Here is a 21443-nt window from a genome sequence, read left to right as displayed (position 1 = left end):
CACACGCACGCATAGTAGATAAATAGGTAATTGCAAATTTAAATTTCATAAATAATTATTATTTTATTATTATACCAGCCGTTAATTGTCCATTGTCCAACATAGACCTCCCCCAAAAGAAGGGGTTTTGACAGTAGTAGTGAAACTTGGCAGGTGGGTTGACAACCCTAGTTAGTCTTTGGTGATGTTTTAAGAAGGACGCTGTTGCCCATCCCTCGACTATTTAGTTCCCTTAGTCGCCTTTTACACCCACGAGAAAGGGTCAGCCCATTCTATGCCGGGACCACACGGGCGTTATCTTTCCTTTTTTGTCCTCGTCTTAGGCCAACGCATTTAGACCCACTCGTGGGACAGTTTGACAATATAAAAAATTTACACACACACATATATATATATATATATATATATATATATATATATATATATATATATATATATATATATATATATATATATATATATATATATATATATCTATATATGGGCCTTATAAGGGCCATATATAGAGTGTGTATATATATATATATATATTCCTCATTATATATCCTATTATTAGTTATATAACCCCTTATTTTAATTTATGACAGTTAAACAGAAATTTGTATTGTCCTTGTGTAAAATGGACTATTTAATCACTTGATATATAAATAATTTATTTTGTCGGTGTCGTTTTATTTTTATATTAAATAAACAAATATAAATTTTCTGAATCAGGTATTTTTTTGGGAAATCCATGTCACCGATTAGTTTATTAGAATTATTTTGTTTATTACCGTTAGCGTTTAGGTTTATGCGTACGACTAGCAACATTTAGTACTGGGAATTAATAACTAAGATTGAGTTATACAAAATAATTCTAATCGATTATTCAATGGTATAAAATGGACTTGATGTATAATGTGAACTATCTGTGTAACCACATATTTTTGTATGCCGTACAGGCCAAACATGTCGAACGTTATTATATTGTCAACATCTGCATGTATTTATACGCATGTTTTACAAATAAATAAATTTTGAATCTTGAATAAAATCTACAAATCATGGTGCAATCTTTTATGTGTTATGGTGTTTTGTAAAGGCTGTCTCGTTGCCTTTAGACGACACTGGCGGCTATTGAGTATTAATATAATTGTAACAATTCCTTATTTTTATGTTAAAAAATTAATTGATATATTTGGCAGTATGTAGTGCCAAACAAATTGCTCATTAACAGTTAAAAAGTATTAACAAAACAATAAAACAGTCATATCATGTTAATTTACCTTGTGTTTTATTTGGTACTACCTGTTTTTAAATGTTACCCGTTTACAATTGTCCTAGAAGCCCTACAGTGGAAGTTTTGATGCAAAAGCCACCAATTTGACCATAGAGGACATCTTTACTAATCCCATTAATATAAATACGAAAGTTGGTAACGATTGGCGCGTGAGTGGATGTTTGTTACTTATTCACGCAAAAGGCACTCAGCAGAGTTGAATATCAGTGTGTACAATAAAGTATAAATAAATTTGATAATTTCGCGTTATTATGTATTTATTTATTCATTAGTACAAATATGTGTATATGGCGGACTTAATGCTAAAAGCATTCTCTGCCAGTCAACCATAGGGAAGTGTCAGAATACTCGAATGCGGTACTAGTAATTATTGATATACATACATACTAAAATTACACATATAAAGGTAAATGAATTAAATTTATAATCATTTCGATTTTATTTTATTTGAAAATTTGTTCATATTAGTTTTTAGAATATAGATTTCACAGTGATATCGAATTGAAATCTTATTTTCACAGATAGATCTAGAGAAATGGTGAAACAGACTGGACCCCCAATATATTGACTATAGTACAAGTTTTGGGTGCACCGTCATCTCTTATCAGGGCCATATATAGAATGTATATGGCCCTGATAAGAGTATATATATGTAAATATATATATGTATATACATATATATGTAAATGACTAAAAATATATAGATACTATTCACTGAAACTTGTTATCTGATATCATATTTAGTTAATGCGAAAGCCGATAACGAATTCGAAGAAATCTTACTACCATATAACAACGTTAAACCTCTCATAAGCCCATTTTAGCTATTGAAATATTTTGTCTCTTTCTTTGGTGCTAAATTCCCTATTTGAAAGAGACAAAACAGTGTAATAGTTAAAATAGGCTTGTTTTTGGGAAAAAGGTTAGTCTGTAATAACGGTTTAATTTTAAAAGTAACGAATTGAGATATTGTTTTTTTATTTATTTATTTAATTCTTTATTGCACACACTAGTTATAAGGATATGACAGAAGTGAGCTTAACTCTAATAGAGTTTTTTTTTATTGGTGAAAATGGTATGGTAACCCCGCCTGCGCTAACGGGATACGCTGGCGTAGCACCAGTGAAGGGTGATCGATGAGAATGAAAACAGGCCAGTTAGCCCATCATGATGAATTCATCAGGAATTAACCATGATAGTTTCCAGGGGGAACCGCGAGGAGATCGACCTGGTTGGGTATATTGCTAGCAATGGGATTCTCAGTCTCCATTACTAATAATTCCTTTTCCCCCATTCTCTAATAGAGTTGTTTTTGTTATTATGTATCACTTATTTATTTCCAAAACCAAAGCCTCCTTGAACGGAATTCTATATTTTCATATTAATAAGGGTTATATTTTCTTTATATGATAATACCAAACATTTAAACTACCTAATACCTTTATTTTTTATGCATCCTCATTATCACATCGACCGTTAACTGTCCACAGCTGAGATATTTGTTGAGAGAGAGACAGAGAGATGACGCATCTCTGTGCATCTTCTACCGAATTTATCATGGGGAGTGTTCTGAGGAATTGTTCGGATTGATACCTGCTGCTGATTTTCACCACCATACAACCCGCCACAAACTAACGTTTCATCCCAATCATCTGGACGAGTGGCAGTCTTCCACCGTGCGTTTTTCAAGGCACTTTCTTCCACGCACAACCATTCTTTGGAATCAACTTCCAGCAGCAGTATTTCCGAACCGATACGACAACATAACCTTCAAGAAAAGAGTATATTCCTTTTTAAAAGGCCGGCAGCAGACTTGCAATGCCGCTGGTGTTGTGGGTGATCCTGTGCGGCGGTAGTCACTTACCATCAAGTGAGCCGCATGCTCGTAAGCCCCCTGTGTTGTAAAAAAAAAACATTATTTCCTAACATTATACCTTCCCATTATTTTTATTAACCCTTGTTAATATCAAGTATAACTTTATAACACAAATTTATTTACAAATATTTCTGTGCAAACGACTTTATTGCTCTAAAATCTCGTGTCGCCATGTTTATTCACAGCAAACTTTAAATCTCTCGATTGATTTTAATGTAATCTGTTAATGTGTATGTATTGTTTGCTTCAATTTGAGAGATAGGCTACTTAGTTTTTATCCCAATAAGAAAAAATGCGCCCTATATGGGTCAAAACATTTGTCGGTTAAAATAAAATTGTGAATTGTCAACAAATGGAGATCTGGACTCGCCCAACAAGGTAAATTTAGCCAATAAATACTAGCGTTGTGTTATCAGTTATTTTGCTAATAACATCAGTGTATGTGGCGTGCGCTGATAAAATGTTTTTGAAAAGAGCACTTTTTAAAGCGATCTCATTTAAAAATCTAATAATCCAGTTTCATATTGGCTACTCGTAATTATACGATTTGCTCTAACAATTGTGCCGCAAAATGGATACATACATCCGGATGAGTTCTTTCAAAGTATTGAAGTTGTCGCAGGTAATAAATATATCTTTAAAAAAAAAGTGACTTCGACTTGGACCTTTTAATACAGCAACTTTGTCAATATTAATTTTATATGATAATATTTTTTTTTTTATATTGTTTCAGGCGATATTCTTGATGTAGACGTTATAAGAACTTGGGAGTTCAATCCAAAATTTCCCATCAGAAACATATTTGTACCCAAAATGGTACTGGGCCCACCGTTACACTTCATACGAATTGTAAACCCTTACACTATGTATTACCTTAACATTGACTTGAAAACCCCATATTATTTACTAGTTATACCGCGGCTGTTTATATGCCTTCTGTCATTAATCAATGACTATTGTTTGTACAGAATATGCATACTTTATGGACAAAATTTTAGAACTCGTTTAAAGCTATTTGCGAGCTCATATGTAGCTCTTGTTTATTGCTGTAGAAGCTTTTCAAACACATTTGAAATGATTCTTTTCTCCTTACTTTTACTATTTGTAGCTAAATGTATGCGGAATTCTAATAAATATAAACCAATAACTTCATCTATTGAGAGAGTTAAACTATCCCATTTGCCAGAACATTCCCTGAACTGTAATAGAATTTTGTCTTCTGTAGTAGTAATAGGAATATTTAACCGTCCAACATTCGTGGGGTTTGCATTTGCACCGGTTATCTTCTGGTTACTCAAGGAACTCGAATTTAAGATTGTGAAACTCAAAGATTTTACTCACCGAATATTCATATTTATCATGTGTGGTGTCCCCACTGGCATGCTGCTAATTATTGTAGACTCCGTTTATTATGGACACATAACAATGGCTGATGTAGAGTCTCTGAAGTTTTCTTGGGGCAGTTGGGTAGTCACACCGCTGAATTTCATATTATACAACATTGATACAAAGAATTTGACACAGCACGGATTACATCCGTGGTGGCTACATCTCGTTGTGAATGTTCCATTGCTGTTCAATGTATTGGGAGTATTAGCACTTGTATCAATAACTGGAAATACCTATAGGTAAGTACTTTTTTTATACAACTTAGAATGGCAAACAATCTGACGGTCCACCTGATGGAAAGTGGTAACGGTCGCCTATAGACATGAGCAGTACCATGGACATAATAGAGTATACTGTTTCACCCATGATACCCCCCATGCGCCACTCCTGAGGACTCAGATGTTATTCCTCTGTACTCTGTAGTTTCACGCCATATCCCACCTTTCAAATCTAAACACAGCCATGCAAACACAACTGCTTTACGGTTGAAACACGAATGGGACAGAGGTACCCAAGCAAACGACTACGATTCAGTCACTTCTGTTTTGTGTATCAACGAGTAATAAGATTATAGAGATATTGATAATGAAGAAAAGGTAAAAAACGAAGAAAGAAAACACAAACATATCTACGAGAAAACGCGGCTTAAATACAGGCAGATGACCTCTATACAACTAATAGAGTTTTTCCGACCCGCACTCTAACCTTTTATTTTTTTTATTTTTAGGGTTCTTACCTTCTTCAAGTATATCAGTCTTATCGTACTTTAAATTGATTTCTCAGATAAGATTTTACCTATTTTATTTACTCATTGAAAGAGAGAAATGAATGGGCATCTAATAAGTTTCTACTTTGGGTTCAGCTATGGGTTAGTTGGGTTGGGTTCAGTGTTAATTTTGGTTCGACAAAACCAAGAAATCTAAACTGTCTTAACATAATCTAACTCATGCTTAACCAGTTATATTACTTTTTCTATCGCATTAAAAAATCATGCGAAAATTTTCTTAACTATAACCCCAAGAATTTCTTGTAAATATAGCGAATATTTTAATGCTTATCCTCTAAGCATAATTAGATAAGTGATTTCATTAAATGTACATGAACTTGACCTGTGAACTCAAAGTATAATCGGTGTCTGTTTTGTGAATATGAGATAGAATGTTAATTACAAATATTTTAACAAGCAGGAATGTTTGATAAGGTACCTATGTAAGTGAACAAAAAATGTAAATAGTAAATTAATTACAATTACAGATTTATCCGAGGTCAATACAACAAATTGCCAAGAATCCAAAGCATTACGGGACTAATGCTGTTCTCTCTAGTCACACCAGTAGCTGTATTGTCACTGTTCCCGCACCAAGAGGCCAGATTTATCATACCAGTTTTAATTCCACTAATATACCTCTACGGAAACCATTTACACCCAAACGAAACTGATGGCGCGAAATCTAGAAGACTGAAAAATATATTGCGTATTTGTTGGTACTGTTTAAACGTACTGTGTACCATATTCTTTGGGTTCATTCACCAAGGCGGTATATATCCTTTCTCAAACAGCTTCTACCGCGAAATAAAGAGTAATCATGGAATCCATACCCACGTCGTAACTTCACATATATACACAATTCCCGCCTTTTTGCTTCAACTGGAAAATAAAACGCCAATTTGGATTGAAGATAGAAAGACTAAAGATAAGTATAGACTAGCGTCAACAACTTTTCTGTATAACCAAGGTTCTATACCATTGGACGAGTTATTTATTAAAATTGACGACGTTTTAACGAATGCCGAGATGTTGTTACACAAAGATAGACAGCAATACAAGTTTTATATTGCATCTCCTTGCTCGTTAGAGAAGAAATTTCACGACGCGGCCAGCAATCATTATGTAGACTTAACTGAAGAGTTTTTATATTATCCCCACCTTAGTATGGAGGCATTCCCTGAATTTCCAAGTGACCATGATCAATCATGTGTGAAAACTAGTCTACGGATGGATGAATTTAGTATCAATTTAAATATATTCCAAAGTTTCGTGTTTTTTTAATAAATTGTGTCTTAAAATTTATAGAATTAGACCGTCTGGTAAATTTAAAAATTAACTGGTATTCACAAGTATGAGTAGGTATATTAAAATACAAAATATTTTACTTTGAACTAGAGAAAGGTGTACGCATGGTAGACAACTCTTCAGGTCCAAGGATACGTTGAAGCGGCACATACAATGCTGTAAAATAGGACCTTCCCAATGGGAACAACGAGCTAAGAATGGGCTAGAATTTTTTAGAGCTCTCCAGCTCTAATAAAATAAAAAAACTAATAATTTTGAAATGTCACGTCTTTCTCAACTGGATGTAAATAGAGATGAAATAAAAGTTCGACCACCAGCAGCAATATATATTTTAAGTCACTATGAGACACGCATGAAAGAAAAAGGAAATTGTTGTTTTATATATTTTGCTTATTGGTTTTGTTTTTCATTCTTTTATCTCATTTACTGTGTATTATGAGTATGTTTGTATTGTAATTTGTGTGCTGTAAGTAATGTAAATAAATTATCTATCTACTTCTCTAATTATCATTACAACAGCGGTAGTGTGTTTGCATGTTCGCTATGTACGCTACCTTTATTAAAAAGATTGGCTATGTAAGCCTCATCCGAGAACACCAACGTCAACAACAGCCCCATATACAGACAAATTTAATAATAGCGGAGTCATTACCTCTTTATTTTAGTGAATTGAAATAAAATTAATTTTGATCTGTGAATAAAAATATAAAGTTTCGAAGAGGCCTTTGGTACTTTTTTATTTGATCAATAATTCTATGGTGATGGTATAATTCTGTGGTGGTACGGTACACACTCTGATTTGCGTACTTTTGCTACCGAGTTCGATTCCCGGTCAGGCCAAATAGACATTTCTAGATTGATTTAAGTGCGAGTATACTGTGGTATGTCTCCAGGTACTCATTATTTGGTTTTTCATAAGAATGTTCTAGCAAGCGAGTTTGAAATTACTAAAAAGAAGTACATGTGAATGTGAATGTGAGAAAGACTGTTTTCCGCGCTTAGCCTCTCATTTGGGCCGTTGTGCTTATGAGTCGTGGCTAGTACAGCCAACCTAGCTCCGCCCAGAAGCGCAGAAGCTTCCTGGGTTCTTCACAGGCCTCACGGAGCGACCTCACCGTTCCGAGGATTTCTAAACGTTAATGGGCCACAGCCTCACATTCCAGGATTACGTGAGCAGCCGTTTCTTCAGCGAAAAGAAGTACATTTGATTCCATAAAAAAATGCCGACTTCAATCATGCACGCATGCTAATGGTAAAGGAGTTATGGGGCCGCCTGAAAATCAGCGCTATATAGGTACATCTCGCTGGAGCTGTACATATACAGCAACAGCTGAGGCGGCTTCTATTACCAGCAACATTGTTTTTTTTTTTTTTGTTGTTTTTATTTTCTTAATACTGGTAATAAAGGTTATCTATCTATCTAAAACCAGTTATGTCATTTTAAAAACAATCTACTGAATCGATTTTTGATAAAATTTATATGGGACCAATCTAAAAGTATATCCTTTCAGATATACTTTAAAATAAATCCAAATCGGTTTATTAATGGAATTTTGAGGTTACAAAAATAAAAAAAAATACAATCGAATTGAGAATTTCCTTTTTTCAGGTCGGTTAATAACATCTTTTTAGAACAAGATATTTTAGTCTTATATATCATAGTACTTACTCCATAATACATGATAATTGCAGGACACTAAGCTTTACAAACACCTGTAGCAGCACAATACCTACTTCGCGGGGGGGGAGGGATTGTTAGTAATGGAGACTGAGAATCCCATTGCTAGCAATATACCCAACCAGGTCGATCTCCTCGCGGTTCTCCCTGGAAACTATCATGGTTTATTCCTGATGAATTCATCACGATGGGCTAACTGGCCTGTTTTCATTCTCATCTATCACCTTTCATTGGTGCTCCGCCAGCGTATCCCGTTAGCGCAGGCGGGGTTACCATACCATTTTCACCCATAAAAAAAAATACCTACTTCGAAAATAAATACAATACAGAAATATAATTAATATTTCTGGGAAAGGTCTTCTTCATTAAAATAGTCTTTTCATTCCTCACGGAAGAAATCATGAAATAAAAACACTGAAATAATAATAAAAGCTTTTATTTTAATAGTAAATAAAAGCAAACTATTGCTTTAATAAAAGCAATCGATACAAGTGCTGCAATCACTTCCCCATATCGACTTCATTAGACGTTGTAATTATTCACAATGTAAATCCAGATATTTGTCATGAATCAGACATTTTAAGTGCTATTTGACGTTATGGTACCCATAATCTATTCAATACACTAGTTGTATTACAGTAATACTAAATAGGCAAGGTAGGTAGTGATGCATGCTATGCATTTCGATTTGAAGGCTGGGATATGGCGTGAATTTACTGGGTACTGAGGAATAACACCTGAATCCTCAGGAATGGCAACGCATGGATGGTATCATGGGCGAAACAGTATACTTTGTTATGTCCATGGTACTGCTCATGTCTATAGGCGACGGTAACCACTTTCCATCAGGCGGGCCGTCAGCTTGTTTGCCATTCTAAGTTGTATAAAAAAATAAGAAAAACAGCTATATTTTCAGTACTAATTATGATTCTCAAATATTAGTAGTCGTAATGCCAGTAGGGTAGAAGCCATAATTAAGTAACTTCAAAAAAGCGAATCAGTCTAATTTTCTCAGGGCCTCTCATTGTATGGTAGGGCATTGGGCCTTTTAAGATAGGGCATTGCCCCTCAATGCCCTCCCCCCCCCCCAGCTACGGCCATGTCGTAATGTAAACCTGTACACAAATCATCCTTGCCTCTTAATCTCTGATGATATTGATGAGTATTCGTATATATGTATATAATAACAAATAAAACTTAATTATAGTCATACAAACATAACATTACAATAACTGTCGAATTTCTTGCGGTTACATTCTCGTCGCAGGTAACAACATTCGGAACCTAGCAAAAGAATCATAAAAAATGACGACTTGTAAGCTTGTAAACAAGTATATTTTAATGATAAATCATTTATATTTCTATGCAAAAGTAGCATATTATGCCAGATAATTTCAATACGAGTAAAACAACATTACGATATATATAGCATTACAGCTGTTTTCTTCGACTGCCGTAAAAAACTAAGGATTGCGCATCTTGTAGGCTTGCTAACAGCTCGATTGATATTTATAAAAAGAACATCGTGATATAACTGCTATACGCTACACAACCGCCCTCTTTAAAGACTAAACGTATGTTACATAAAAAAAAATCTTTAAGGCAATAAAAATCGCAGCCATAAGCAAAAGTCATTTAACATCGAATTTTTGTAAGTCATGTCTTTTGTATCGCCTTAAATATTGTAATGATAATATTTAAATAGCGTGCCATATTTGCACTACCATGTGTTTCCAGCATAGAGAGGGCCACTCTTTCCCGTGGAAGTCGTAAGAGGCGACTAAGGAAACTTTATAGTCGATGGATTAGCACCAGCGTCCCTCTTAAAACATAACCAACAGCCAAACTGCGGTTGCCAACCCACCTGCCAGATTAAACAATTACTGGTAAAATCCCCCAGTGGTAAACGCCATAACGATATAATATGTAATATATACATATTATATACATATAGACAATATAAAAGCCCCTTTCCTTATGACAGTCTATAGGGAGGCCTTTGTCCAACAGTGGGCAGATAATGGCTGATATGGTGAATAATTAATTACACTTTCATTTAAATGCATTAACTATGATAACAGTAAACAGTAAGTTTCAAAGAAATTCAAAATAGATTAGTTAAACAGTATTACTTTCACATTACTACATAGTGTCATTACAATGTAAGTAAAATCTAATATTTCAACGTCATTTCCATGTCCCAAAAATTGTATGACAATTTTTTGGACGCTTGTTCGTTGAACGATAGGTAGGAAAAAAATCTATAAACTATAATACCATATAACGTGACGTACAATATTTAAGATAAAGCATATATTGAACATATAATATAATAAAAAAAAATTGAGCAAAATAGGAATGCTCATTTTGTTATACATATAATACAATAAAACTGATAACACAAAAATAAAAAATAAATCGATGTCTACATACATACATATATAACGGAAATTAATTAAATTAAATTAATTATTGTTAATAACAAGTACAGAGAGTTTTTTTTGTTTTCTCAGTGTAATATTTTCTTGTAATTGTTTATATTTATAATAAGTTTACTATTGTAATCTTTTGGAGGAAACAATAAAGAGTATCTATCTATCTATCTATATCTATGTATATAGACATCGTATTAAAAAAAGAACATAAGTTCATTAAAAATAATAAAAAATAAATTGTTTCAGATCACTGCCAATATAAATTATTTTTCAAAGTAGGTACATGTTTGTATCTGCTACGTGAGTATAGTCAGTTCCAATAGGACTTAATGAAAAAGTAATCAAATTTTGTTGAAATTATTACAAAACCACACTCGAAGTGAAATAGTAAAAAAAAAAGGTGTAACTAACACCTCAAAACATTATTAATTTTTAATTCTTTATTGCACTTGAAACATAAAAAAAATTACATAAACAATTCAAGTGAATACAGTAGCATAGATTAAAATATACCTATACATAACATTCAATTAATCAAAAAACAGTTTTTGATAATTTATATTTTCATTAAATTCTATTAAAAAAGACTATAATTTAAAATTATCACAGTTAAATATGAAACAGGATATACTAATTATATCCTATCGATGAAAAAATTAAATACATACTTAAGTAAAAATAATCTCTTATTTAATATTCCTCTATCTAAAACGGCTTAACCAAATATGATTAAGCCATATATTGTGATGATTTACTGGCTTTGGTATCTTACGCGAATTAGTATTTTAAAAACTAAACATATGGCCCAATTGTACTTTTATATTAGAAAATTGAATTTAATAATTTAATTGAGCAAATATAATAAATAGCCTGAACATATATATATAAAAATAATGCAATTTAAAGTGATAAATAAAAACTTTTCATATTTCAATTTTTGTCATTTTACATAATTGTATATAAAAGCAAAGATTTAATTATGCAAGAAAGAGAATATTGATACTTGGCTCTTGTTATCCTCCCATAGGTCTCTTTATTTCTTATATTTAGTAACAGGTCTGACCCTATAAATTTTGAGACAAAACTTTCTAAAGAAACATGAGATTCTTTGGAACATATTCAAGTCAACAACACGAGATTCGTTCGTCCTTAATAGACTAGTTTCCACACATGACTGGTCGCGGCCACTTGGGAATTTGGGGAAGGCCTCTGTACAAAAATGAGGGTAATACGAAAATTCTTCTGATAAATCTATGTAATAATAACTAGAAGCCGCATGGCGCAGTCTCTGCTCTAATGAGCAAGGAGACGCGACGTAAAACCTGTACTGTTTCTTATGTTTGTGTAACAACATCTCAGCATTTGTTAGGACATCGTCAATCTTAGTAAATAATTCGTCCATTGGTAGGGAACCATACTTGTGGAGAAATGTGGTGGGCGCCAATCTATACTTATGTCCAGTCTTTTTATCCTTCCAAATTTTCGTTGTACTCTCCAACTGAAGTAAGAAAGTGGGGATACTATAGCTATGCGTGGTTATAACGTGCGTGTGGACTCCATAATTGCTCTTTATTTCGCGGTAGAGACTGTTTGAGAAGGGGTATATACCGCCTTGGTGAATGAACCCAAAGAATATGGTCAACAGTACGTTTAAACAGTACCAACAAATACGCAATATATTTTTCAGTCTTCTAGATTTCGCGCCATCAGTTTCGTTTGGGTGTAAATGGTTTCCGTAGAGGTATATTAGTGGAATTAAAACTGGTATGATAAATCTGGCCTCTTGGTGCGGGAACAGGGATAATACAGCTACTGGTGTGACTAGAGAGAACAGCATTAGTCCCGTAATGCTTTGGATTCTTGGCAATTTGTTATACTGACCTCGGATAAACCTGAAAATGTAATTATTTTATTAAATATTACTTAATTCCATTTCATACTTATGAATTCATAATATGTACCTACATGACTATCAACTCAATCGAATTGGATATTCAGAGACATTGATTAATTTTAAACTTTCGCCTTGGTTACAATAGTACCTACATACGTAACTTTTATTACTGACATTTCGACATGGGCTACTAGAAGACGTCGTTCTCCTCAGCTCTGTCGTAACCATATGGCTGTAGCTAGAGGGAGAAGTGGGGGGCGTTGAGAGCAATGCCCTACCTTAAAATGAAAAGCGCCAAGAAAATTAGATAGTTCGCTTTTTCTAAGTCATTTAATTATGACTTCTGCCATACCAAAAAGTTCTTAAACTCGGGTCTAACTACGGTCCTGCGTAACAAAGACATGGAGCAACGTATATAAGTACTCTTTACCTGTAACGCATCACATAATAATCTGATCGTAAATTTAAAATATTCAAAGAATTTTTATTTAAGGGCGAATATGGAACTCCTCCTGCGCTATCGGTATACACGGCCGGGGCATCAGCTACAGATGATAAGAGAGAATGAAACATGTCAATTGACCCATAGCACAGATAATATATTACTATACTAGTACCCATTGTGACGAATTCCTAAAAATTAACCAATACGGTTTTCAAGGGGAACCGCGTGGACGTCGACCTGATATGGCATATTGCAAGCAATGGGGTTGTTTGATTCCCAAAACTAACGATCCTTTCCCCCCACCTCCCAATAATAGCTATCGGACCAGTTGTTTAGTGTCAGCGACATGAAATATGATGATGACTGTTTCATCACTGTTAGTAAAAAAAATTCCCGCCAAGTATACACAGGCCACAGATAAAATAATAATCTTTTTTTTTTTAATAACGTAGCCATACTCATTTTATACAAATAAATGCATCAATACTATAATAAATCCATAACATACCTACTTGCAAAAACATTCTGGCATGTTAATAGTATACCCGTCGTAGTTTCTATAGGCATTCATTCTTTTTTTCATCTAGCTTTGTTAAAAAGATATTGTGTAATTTAATAGATGAAAAGACAATAAGAATGAGTTGTTAGACAATTCAACTACATGAATTTAATTGTCTGTCTAGTGATATAAAAGTGTACCTAAGTTTACGAATGCAGTAGAATTTTTTTTATTATTGTATATCGGCAATATTGCGCAAGTTACTTATATACAATACTTATATATAAGTATAAATAAATCTTGTTTTTCCAAACTTTGGTAATTCTAAGCCTGCATTTTAGTAAATTTTTTATTGTTTTTATACTCCAAGGGTTCAACAGTGGACTGTTAGCAGCTGATCTGGTAATGATGATTTTTTGTACACAAATGTTTATCTTAATTTATTTACGAAACATACGAAATTTAAATAAGAACATACAACATTTGAAAAATGACTAATAATTACTAAGTGTGGTAAATACACGCAAACAGTACTAATCAGGTTAACAAGCTTTGCGCGTAAATTGTATTATCCCTTCTAAGAATACACACTGAGATAGAAAACCTTGCTGGAGTAGCAGTTTTACACACTGACTCACATTCTAAAAGTCGCGTATTCGATTCCGTATCATTTGTATTTATGAGGGAATTGTCTATTGTTGTCTGAAAATTTTCTTTGCAAGTTGTTAGGCTATTTATAAAAAAAAAATATGTCTACCAGTTGTCTAGTACAAACTCTGCTTTATTTGGAATAAATGGCATTGTGTGATGTCTAATTATATTTCTTTATTCCTGTAGTTTAGATAGTATGGACACATGATGGGCAGGGATGAGAAGCATGTTTTAAGAAATGTATTAAATATGAATGTGGATTTATATTACATAAATGAACTCACCTGTATGTATGTCCAGCTATTGATATAAGTGCTAATACTCCCAATATATTGAACAGCAATGGCACATTCACAACAAGATGTAGCCACCATGGATGTAACCCGTGTTGTGTCAAATTCCTTGTATCTAAGTTGTATCGCATGAAATTTAGTGGTGTAACCACCCAATAGTCCCAGGAGAGCTTCAGTGACTCCACATCAGCCATTGTTATGTACCCATAGTAACCAGAGTCCACTACAATTAACAGCAATGCAGTAGGGATGCCACACATGATAAATGTGAATATTCGGTAATGGAAATCTTTGAATCCAACCACTTTAGATCCTAGCCCCCGATGGAGCCAGAAGAAAATTGGTGGAAATGCAAACCCCACAAAGGTTGGACGGTTAAAAATTCCTATCACTACTAATGTAGATAAAATGATGACACGGTTCAAGGAATGTTCGGGCAGATGGGTCCGTAATTTAAAAAGTTTCACTTTCTCAACAGGGGAGGTGGCCTGCTTATATTTTTCATTCAGAAACTCTTCATGATATATAATTTTATCAGATTTTTGCATACATTCAGCAACAAACAGTAAAAGTATAGAGAAAAAAATAATTTCAAATGTGTTTGAAAAACTTCTACAGCAATAAACAAAAACTACATATGAGCTTGCGAATAGCTTTAAACGAGTTCTAAAATTTTGTCCATAAAGTATGCATATTCTGTACAAACAATAGTCATTAATTAATGACAGAAGGCATATAAACAGTCGCGGTATAACTAGTAAATAATATGGGGTTTTCAAGTCAATGTTAAGGTAATACATAGTGTAAGGGTTCACAATTCGTATGAAGTGTAACGGTGGGCCCAGTATCATTTTGGGTACAAATATGTTTCTGATGGGAAATTTTGGATTGAACTCCCAAGTTCTTGCAATATCCACGTTAAGAATATCGCCTGGAACAACATAATAACACAAATCATCATCTAAATATTAGGTTCAAACAATTTACTTATAGATTGGGTTGTAAAATGGTTATTACGAGTCCTTACCTGCAATAATCTCAACATTCTGAAAAAACTCATCCGGATGTATGTATCCTTTCTGTGGAACAATTGTTAGCGCAAATCGTATAATTACGAGAAACCAATATGAAACTGGTAATTTCACTGGATTTTTAAATGAAATCGCCTTAAAGATTCCGGTTTTCAAAAACATGTTATCAGCGCGCGCCACAGAGGTATATTCACTGATAATAACGTGGGAATTTTATAGGCTTATTTTGCCCGATGTATTTTGTAATCACTTTACATGGTAGTTAGGTATTTCTTCATGAATTCATTGAGTAAAATGTTATGTTGTAATCGTAACAAACGAGATGTAGACTTCATTAATAGCAATTGGTTGCTACTTTTCATTTAATACAAAAACAGACTAAGAATGCGAGAACAGTTTGGGAACAATCGCTAATTGTCAAAACAGTATTAGATAGTACAATTGCTTTCTGATCGCAAAATGAGTTAAATACACTTTTATGCAACCAAAAGCGACATTTGCGACCTATTGGCAAAAAATAGAACTATTTAATAATTGTAACTTAAGTTCGTAAATTGTTCAACAGAAGCAGTACTATCGAATGATCGTCAGTCATTTTCAAATAATACAAAACATTGATTGTCGGTTTTCGGATACTGCTGATATTGCTGTAAGTGTTTTACCTAATAGGAAATCAAGGCTTATTCACCTTACCGTTTGTATTATTCTCAATCTATGAACCATAATTGTTAATGTCACTATACGTCAAATCCTCCCGTTAAATTGATAGTGTCAACGTATATCTCTATTTGTTGTTTTTATTTACACTCAATATTTTCTTTTCTGTTTTTACAATTTATTTGAAAAAAATCAGATTTTTATTAAATTAATAATTACACTTACGTGATTAAATTTGTAGTTGGGGGTCAATAATAGTAACCAATCTATTTTCATAATTTTACGACATGAAATCTCATAAAGAAACAGTGCAGTCTGTCTTAACTGACTTGATTATTGTTCTCCGCATGTATGAATGGCTTTTGAATCTATACGTTTTGGTAAGTTAATTGATTTTAAAAATTACATTCACTCTCCACACTGGGGTTAAAAAATAATAATTTTCCATTTGCTTTTGGAGCCCAAAGAGTGTAAAGAATGTTTTATTGTCATATCAGGAAAGTAAATCTATATACTGCAAGACTAAACTACAGCTCGACTTGAAAGACGAGAAGGCCCAGGATCATTTTTGGCCAATAACCTCACGCCTGAAATGTTCATAAAATATCTTCATAACTTAGATTGTATAGATAGTGTCTCCATATAAATGCTTTGAGAAAAGTGGGCTAATTTTTTTATACAATTTTGCATGATAAATGGTTATGAGTGTTTCCTTTATAACTTCTATCTTTATTTTGTTTTATGATTTTTGCATCTTTTTAATAATGTTTAAATATAATCTTTTTAATCATAAAAACTTTTTATTTATTAAATAATTAAATATAAATACTTCAAGATACATTATGTGTATAAGTATATAGGACATTAATAATTAAAAAAAATTAGTCAGCTAATTTGACAAATACCTGACAAAAAGTTGACCTGTTTTTGAGACTCAATGCTCTCTCTATATAATATAAGGTTCACAACTATAATCCTACCAGTTAAAGTTGATAGAAAAAATGTGTAATTTCTAAGAGTATATTTTTAACTAAAAAGTAGTTATTTATGTTTATATAAAAAGTATATTTTTAAATGTAACTTCATCTGAGGTGTTCTTATATTAATGTACATTTATTATCTTTTCAGGACTTCTTTGTTGACAATCATTGGGAAAAGCTACCAGCTAGTTGGCAGGTGACATTCCAGAACATAGATCCCCAAGTTCTTGGGGATATTATATTAGGAAAACATAGCAATTATATATTACCTCTGTCATTCTTAGCATTGATTAAGACAGTACAAACTTATAGTTTGCCAAGGCAATCTATTAATAAATTTGAATCAATTAAAAAACCAGAAAATTTATATGATAGCTGCAGTGGCCACCCGAGATTGAAAAACCTTTATCTTAAACATGTAAAATTAAAAAAGAGACATGAAGTAAGTCTTATGGCAGAAATTGTACATCAAGCAACATTACAAACTAAATGCAATGCTGTTGTTGACTTTGGTTCAGGTTTGGGACATTTAGTAAGGCTGCTAGCATACAAGTATGACCTTTATGCTGCCGGTATTGAGTGTCAAAGTCAATTAACACAAGATGCTAGGTCTGTACCATTGGTATGTATGTTAAAAATGGCTTAATTGAAAGCAAAAACATTTTTAAATATAAATTTAAATAAATGTTTTTTTTTTTTTCCAGAAAACATGACTTACAACTTGAATATACAGCTAAAAAGTATTTGTCAGCGGAAAGTGGTTTAAAATTGCGCCGTCCAATTCATTTTGATATGACTCTAAATAATATTAATCAACTAGATAATTTAGAGTTACCAGATACAATTAAGGACTATGGCTTGATAGGATTACACCCTTGCGGAGACTTGGGGCCATTGTTGCTCAAACATTTTGTTAATAGTAGCAGAGTAAAGTTTATATGTGTGGTAGGGTGTTGTTATATGAAACTGACATGTGACTGTATTGACAGAGGATATCCGATGAGTCGGTACCTCACAGGATTGGACAGTGGCCTGTCTTATGCCAGCAGAGAAATAGCATGTCACGCAATTGAAGTGTATTGTGATAGACTGAGAAAAGGAAATTATGAAGATTTGAAGGTGACATAAATTGTTATTTATATTATAATTATATCACTTTATTTGTGCAATTTTTTTAATGTTATGTCTTTTCCTTATATGTTCTGAAGGAATGACGACTTTTTGTCCTATTTCAGGTCCATTCACTATTTTCTTTTTATTGTAAAGATGTTAGTGTTGTATATGAACTATAATTTAATATAGTCTACAAAACTTATAGGATCTATGAAATCCTAAAAGCAGATGGCATTTTATGGTTTCTACCTAAAGTTTGAAAGTGTCATATTGTAATTATGTTATATATTCAGTCATATTTTATCTTCTGTAGTTGTAACTATGGTTTAGCTCAGTGATTCTCAACCACTGTGCCGCGACACTTTTGTGTGCCGCCAAATTTGGCAAATATTTAAAATTTTTGTCGTAAACTATTTATGCAGTGTGTTGTAGTAAGTTAATAATGTTTATCTTTTTCTTTGTGTGCCGCCAAATTTTGAAATCGTTAAATATGTGCCGCAACAAAAAAAAAAAGGTTGAGAATCACTGGTGTAGATAAATATTTCAGTTAAATTTGTAGATACACGCGTACAGAGCAGCTCTAGAAAGAATATTAGTGGAGCATGACCCCAAGTTGCGCCACGCCCCTGTCAGAAGTATCAAACATTTCAACACCATGACATTTCAAAGGTAAATGTAACTTAGTTATAAAGATTAAACTAACCTAAATACTGGGGGGGAAAGGGATTGTTAGTAATGGAGACTGAGAATCCCATTGCTAGCAATATACCCAACCAGGTCGACCTCCTCGCGGTTCCCCCTGGAAACTATTATGATTAATTCCAGATGAATTCATCATGATGGGCTAACTGGCCTGTTTTCATCCTCATAGATCACCATTCACTGGTGCCCCGCCTGCGTATCCCGTTAGCGCAGGCGAGGTTACCATTCCATTTTCATCCAAATAAAAAAATTATACTATATTTTATAATTATTTGTAGATACTGCACACTAGCTGTAGAGAAATTAGAGATTCCGCTACCGGTATGTGCGGACACGTGGTCTCGCGGCGAGGCAGATTTGCAGCACTGGCGGCGGGTAGTGACCGTGTACACGCTTCGGCTCTTGCTGGCGCCCCTCGTCGAAACAGTAATACTCCTCGATAGAGTACTCTTTGTAATTGAAAATGGTAATTTTTCAATATTGTCAAATCATCTTTACTAAGATGTATGTTTGCCTTGAAACGTTGGTCAATCGTGTTCATAAATACGATATGGAATCTTGAGTCAACAATACGGTTACCGCTTTCCATCAGGTGGGCCGTCAGCTTGTTTGTCATTCTAAGTTGTATAAAAAAAAATTACTCCACTAGTTAATTTGTCGCAAAAAAGAATTATTAAAATTCGTCGTAAAGATAGTGGTTAACAAATACAAAAAACAAAAAAATCATTTCGTACACTTTCTTATTATTATTAATATTTAATTAGCATGCATTAACATTACAAAAACTTGAAAAATTTTAGTACCACTTAAACCTCTAGGGCTTGAGTGTGGCACTAAAATTAAGTACCTAAGTAAAGTAATTTGGGTCACTCCGACTCACATGGTGAAAACATATTTTCCAATATTTTTCTTTTGTTTTATAATTTAAAAAAATGTATTTAATTTAATTGTATGAACTCATTCGTGTTGCAACTGTGTTTGCATGGCTGTATTTCGGTTTTAAGGGTGGCATATAGCGTGAATTTACTGGGTACAGAGGAATAACATTTGAGTCCTCAGGAATGGCAACGCATGGGGGGTATCATGGGCGAAACAGTATACTCTGTTATGTCCATGGTACTGCTCATGTCTATAGGCGACGGTTACCACTTTCCATCAGGTGGACCGTCAGCTTGTTTGCCATTCTAAGTTGTATAAAAAAAAACTCATTTGTCAATTTACATGTGTGATAAATGACTCAAACAAAATGTTTATCTATCTATCTATCTATCACTTTACAAACCTTTTTCACATAAAAAATTGTTGAAAAAAAATTTTCATACTGTTTACGTAATTAATCAAAGAGAATTCTTTTTCGAAATATATTTAATATTAAAGAGAAAAATAAACACATCTATTAAAATACAAGTTACTTTACACATTATACATCTGTACAGCGTACATTTTTTTATGACATCGACGTAATCCGAATTAACTAAAGCGGAAAACATAAACGTAATAAGGAATGTATTTAAATTAATTACAGTTAAATAATACTATTTTAATTTTATTTGGCACTTTCAAGATCGAGATTTACAGATCTATAAGATCTATTGATATTTAGTATGTATGGCTGGTATGTCAAGCAAGCTGATGGTAAATGTCAAGCGTCGCATATATATTTTAACACTGCTGACCGGGATTCCATCATGGTTTAAATCTTTGGAATTAAACTAAAATTGTGATAAAAACCTAAATACAAAGAAAAATATTTTTTTAGTTATGAATACTTTGTAATTCAAACGATGTTGCCCGTCGAGGTAAGAGGACGTACCTTCACGCTAGTGCAATGACGAGTTTACTGGTCACCGGTCAGCAGTGTTAAAGCATTACACTATGGGCGTCGCAGTATATACTGTAATGCCTATTCACATATGGTATTATTGTGACAATATTAAGGATTAATATTTTATTAACATACTAAGGTACTAACTTGTAGATGTATCATAATTGAATTTAAACATTTAAAAAGTTGAAGTTACTTGATAGTTTTGTATCAGATATTTAAAAGGATAACGTTATACTTGTTAATAGTAATTTAATCGAGTTTATTTTAATTAATTTGGAAGCAAATAATGTATATTTACCATTTATATTAAGAGGTTAATTTGTTAATTTCATTTAACCACTATAGGGCATTGTTTTAATTATAATGTAATGCTAATGAAAATAATTTATTCTCTTTCAGGTTTAACATGCAATATCTATCCAGTATTTGACCCGAAAATATCGCCAAGGAACCATATTATAGTTGCAAGAAGAGCGTGAGAAAAATAAATTATTATTTAATGTATTCAATAATTTTTCAGTTATTTTTTTTTTATTTTATCAAAAAAAGAAATAAATTCATAAACTTATTATTTGTTATAATTTAATTATTTATAACCCTTAGTAATTAAATTAAATTT

General features: G+C 33.0%; 2 protein-coding genes and 1 pseudogene across 3 annotated transcripts; 2 read left to right on the top strand and 1 right to left on the bottom strand.

The window, feature by feature from the left end:
* The first annotated feature begins 3600 nt into the window (after positions 1-3600).
* LOC113520869 (GPI mannosyltransferase 4-like) lies at positions 3601-7341 on the top strand (annotated as a pseudogene).
* A 1375-nt stretch (positions 7342-8716) lies between these two features.
* On the bottom strand, positions 8717-15716 carry LOC113520981 (GPI mannosyltransferase 4-like). The gene is made up of 3 exons (XM_026906413.3): positions 15541-15716; positions 14505-15444; positions 8717-12623 (listed from the first exon to the last, which is right to left on the bottom strand). Exons 1-3 carry the CDS (start codon positions 15704-15706, stop codon positions 11765-11767), a joined length of 1965 nt encoding a protein of 654 aa, XP_026762214.2. The 5' UTR covers positions 15707-15716; the 3' UTR covers positions 8717-11764.
* A 34-nt stretch (positions 15717-15750) lies between these two features.
* LOC113520982 (methyltransferase-like protein 25B) lies at positions 15751-21392 on the top strand. 2 transcript variants are annotated; one of them, XM_052894202.1, is made up of 7 exons: positions 15751-15891; positions 16110-16193; positions 17330-17790; positions 17886-18300; positions 18854-18963; positions 19275-19462; positions 21224-21392. In XM_052894202.1, exons 2-7 carry the CDS (start codon positions 16125-16127, stop codon positions 21301-21303), a joined length of 1323 nt encoding a protein of 440 aa, XP_052750162.1. In that variant the 5' UTR covers positions 15751-15891; positions 16110-16124; the 3' UTR covers positions 21304-21392. The 2 variants fall into 2 exon arrangements, with proteins under 2 accessions (XP_052750162.1, XP_052750161.1); XM_052894201.1 differs by lacking the exons at positions 15751-15891; positions 16110-16193 and adding an exon at positions 16291-16581.
* Positions 21393-21443: the final 51 nt, after the last annotated feature.

The sequence above is a fragment of the Galleria mellonella genome, unplaced genomic scaffold, assembly GCF_026898425.1.
Source record: "Galleria mellonella isolate WM207_F2 unplaced genomic scaffold, CSIRO_AGI_GalMel_v1 utg200, whole genome shotgun sequence".
Lineage (NCBI taxonomy): Eukaryota > Metazoa > Arthropoda > Insecta > Lepidoptera > Pyralidae > Galleria > Galleria mellonella.
The sequence above is the reverse complement of the archived record's forward strand: the minus strand, read 5'-3'. Positions and strand labels throughout refer to the sequence as shown.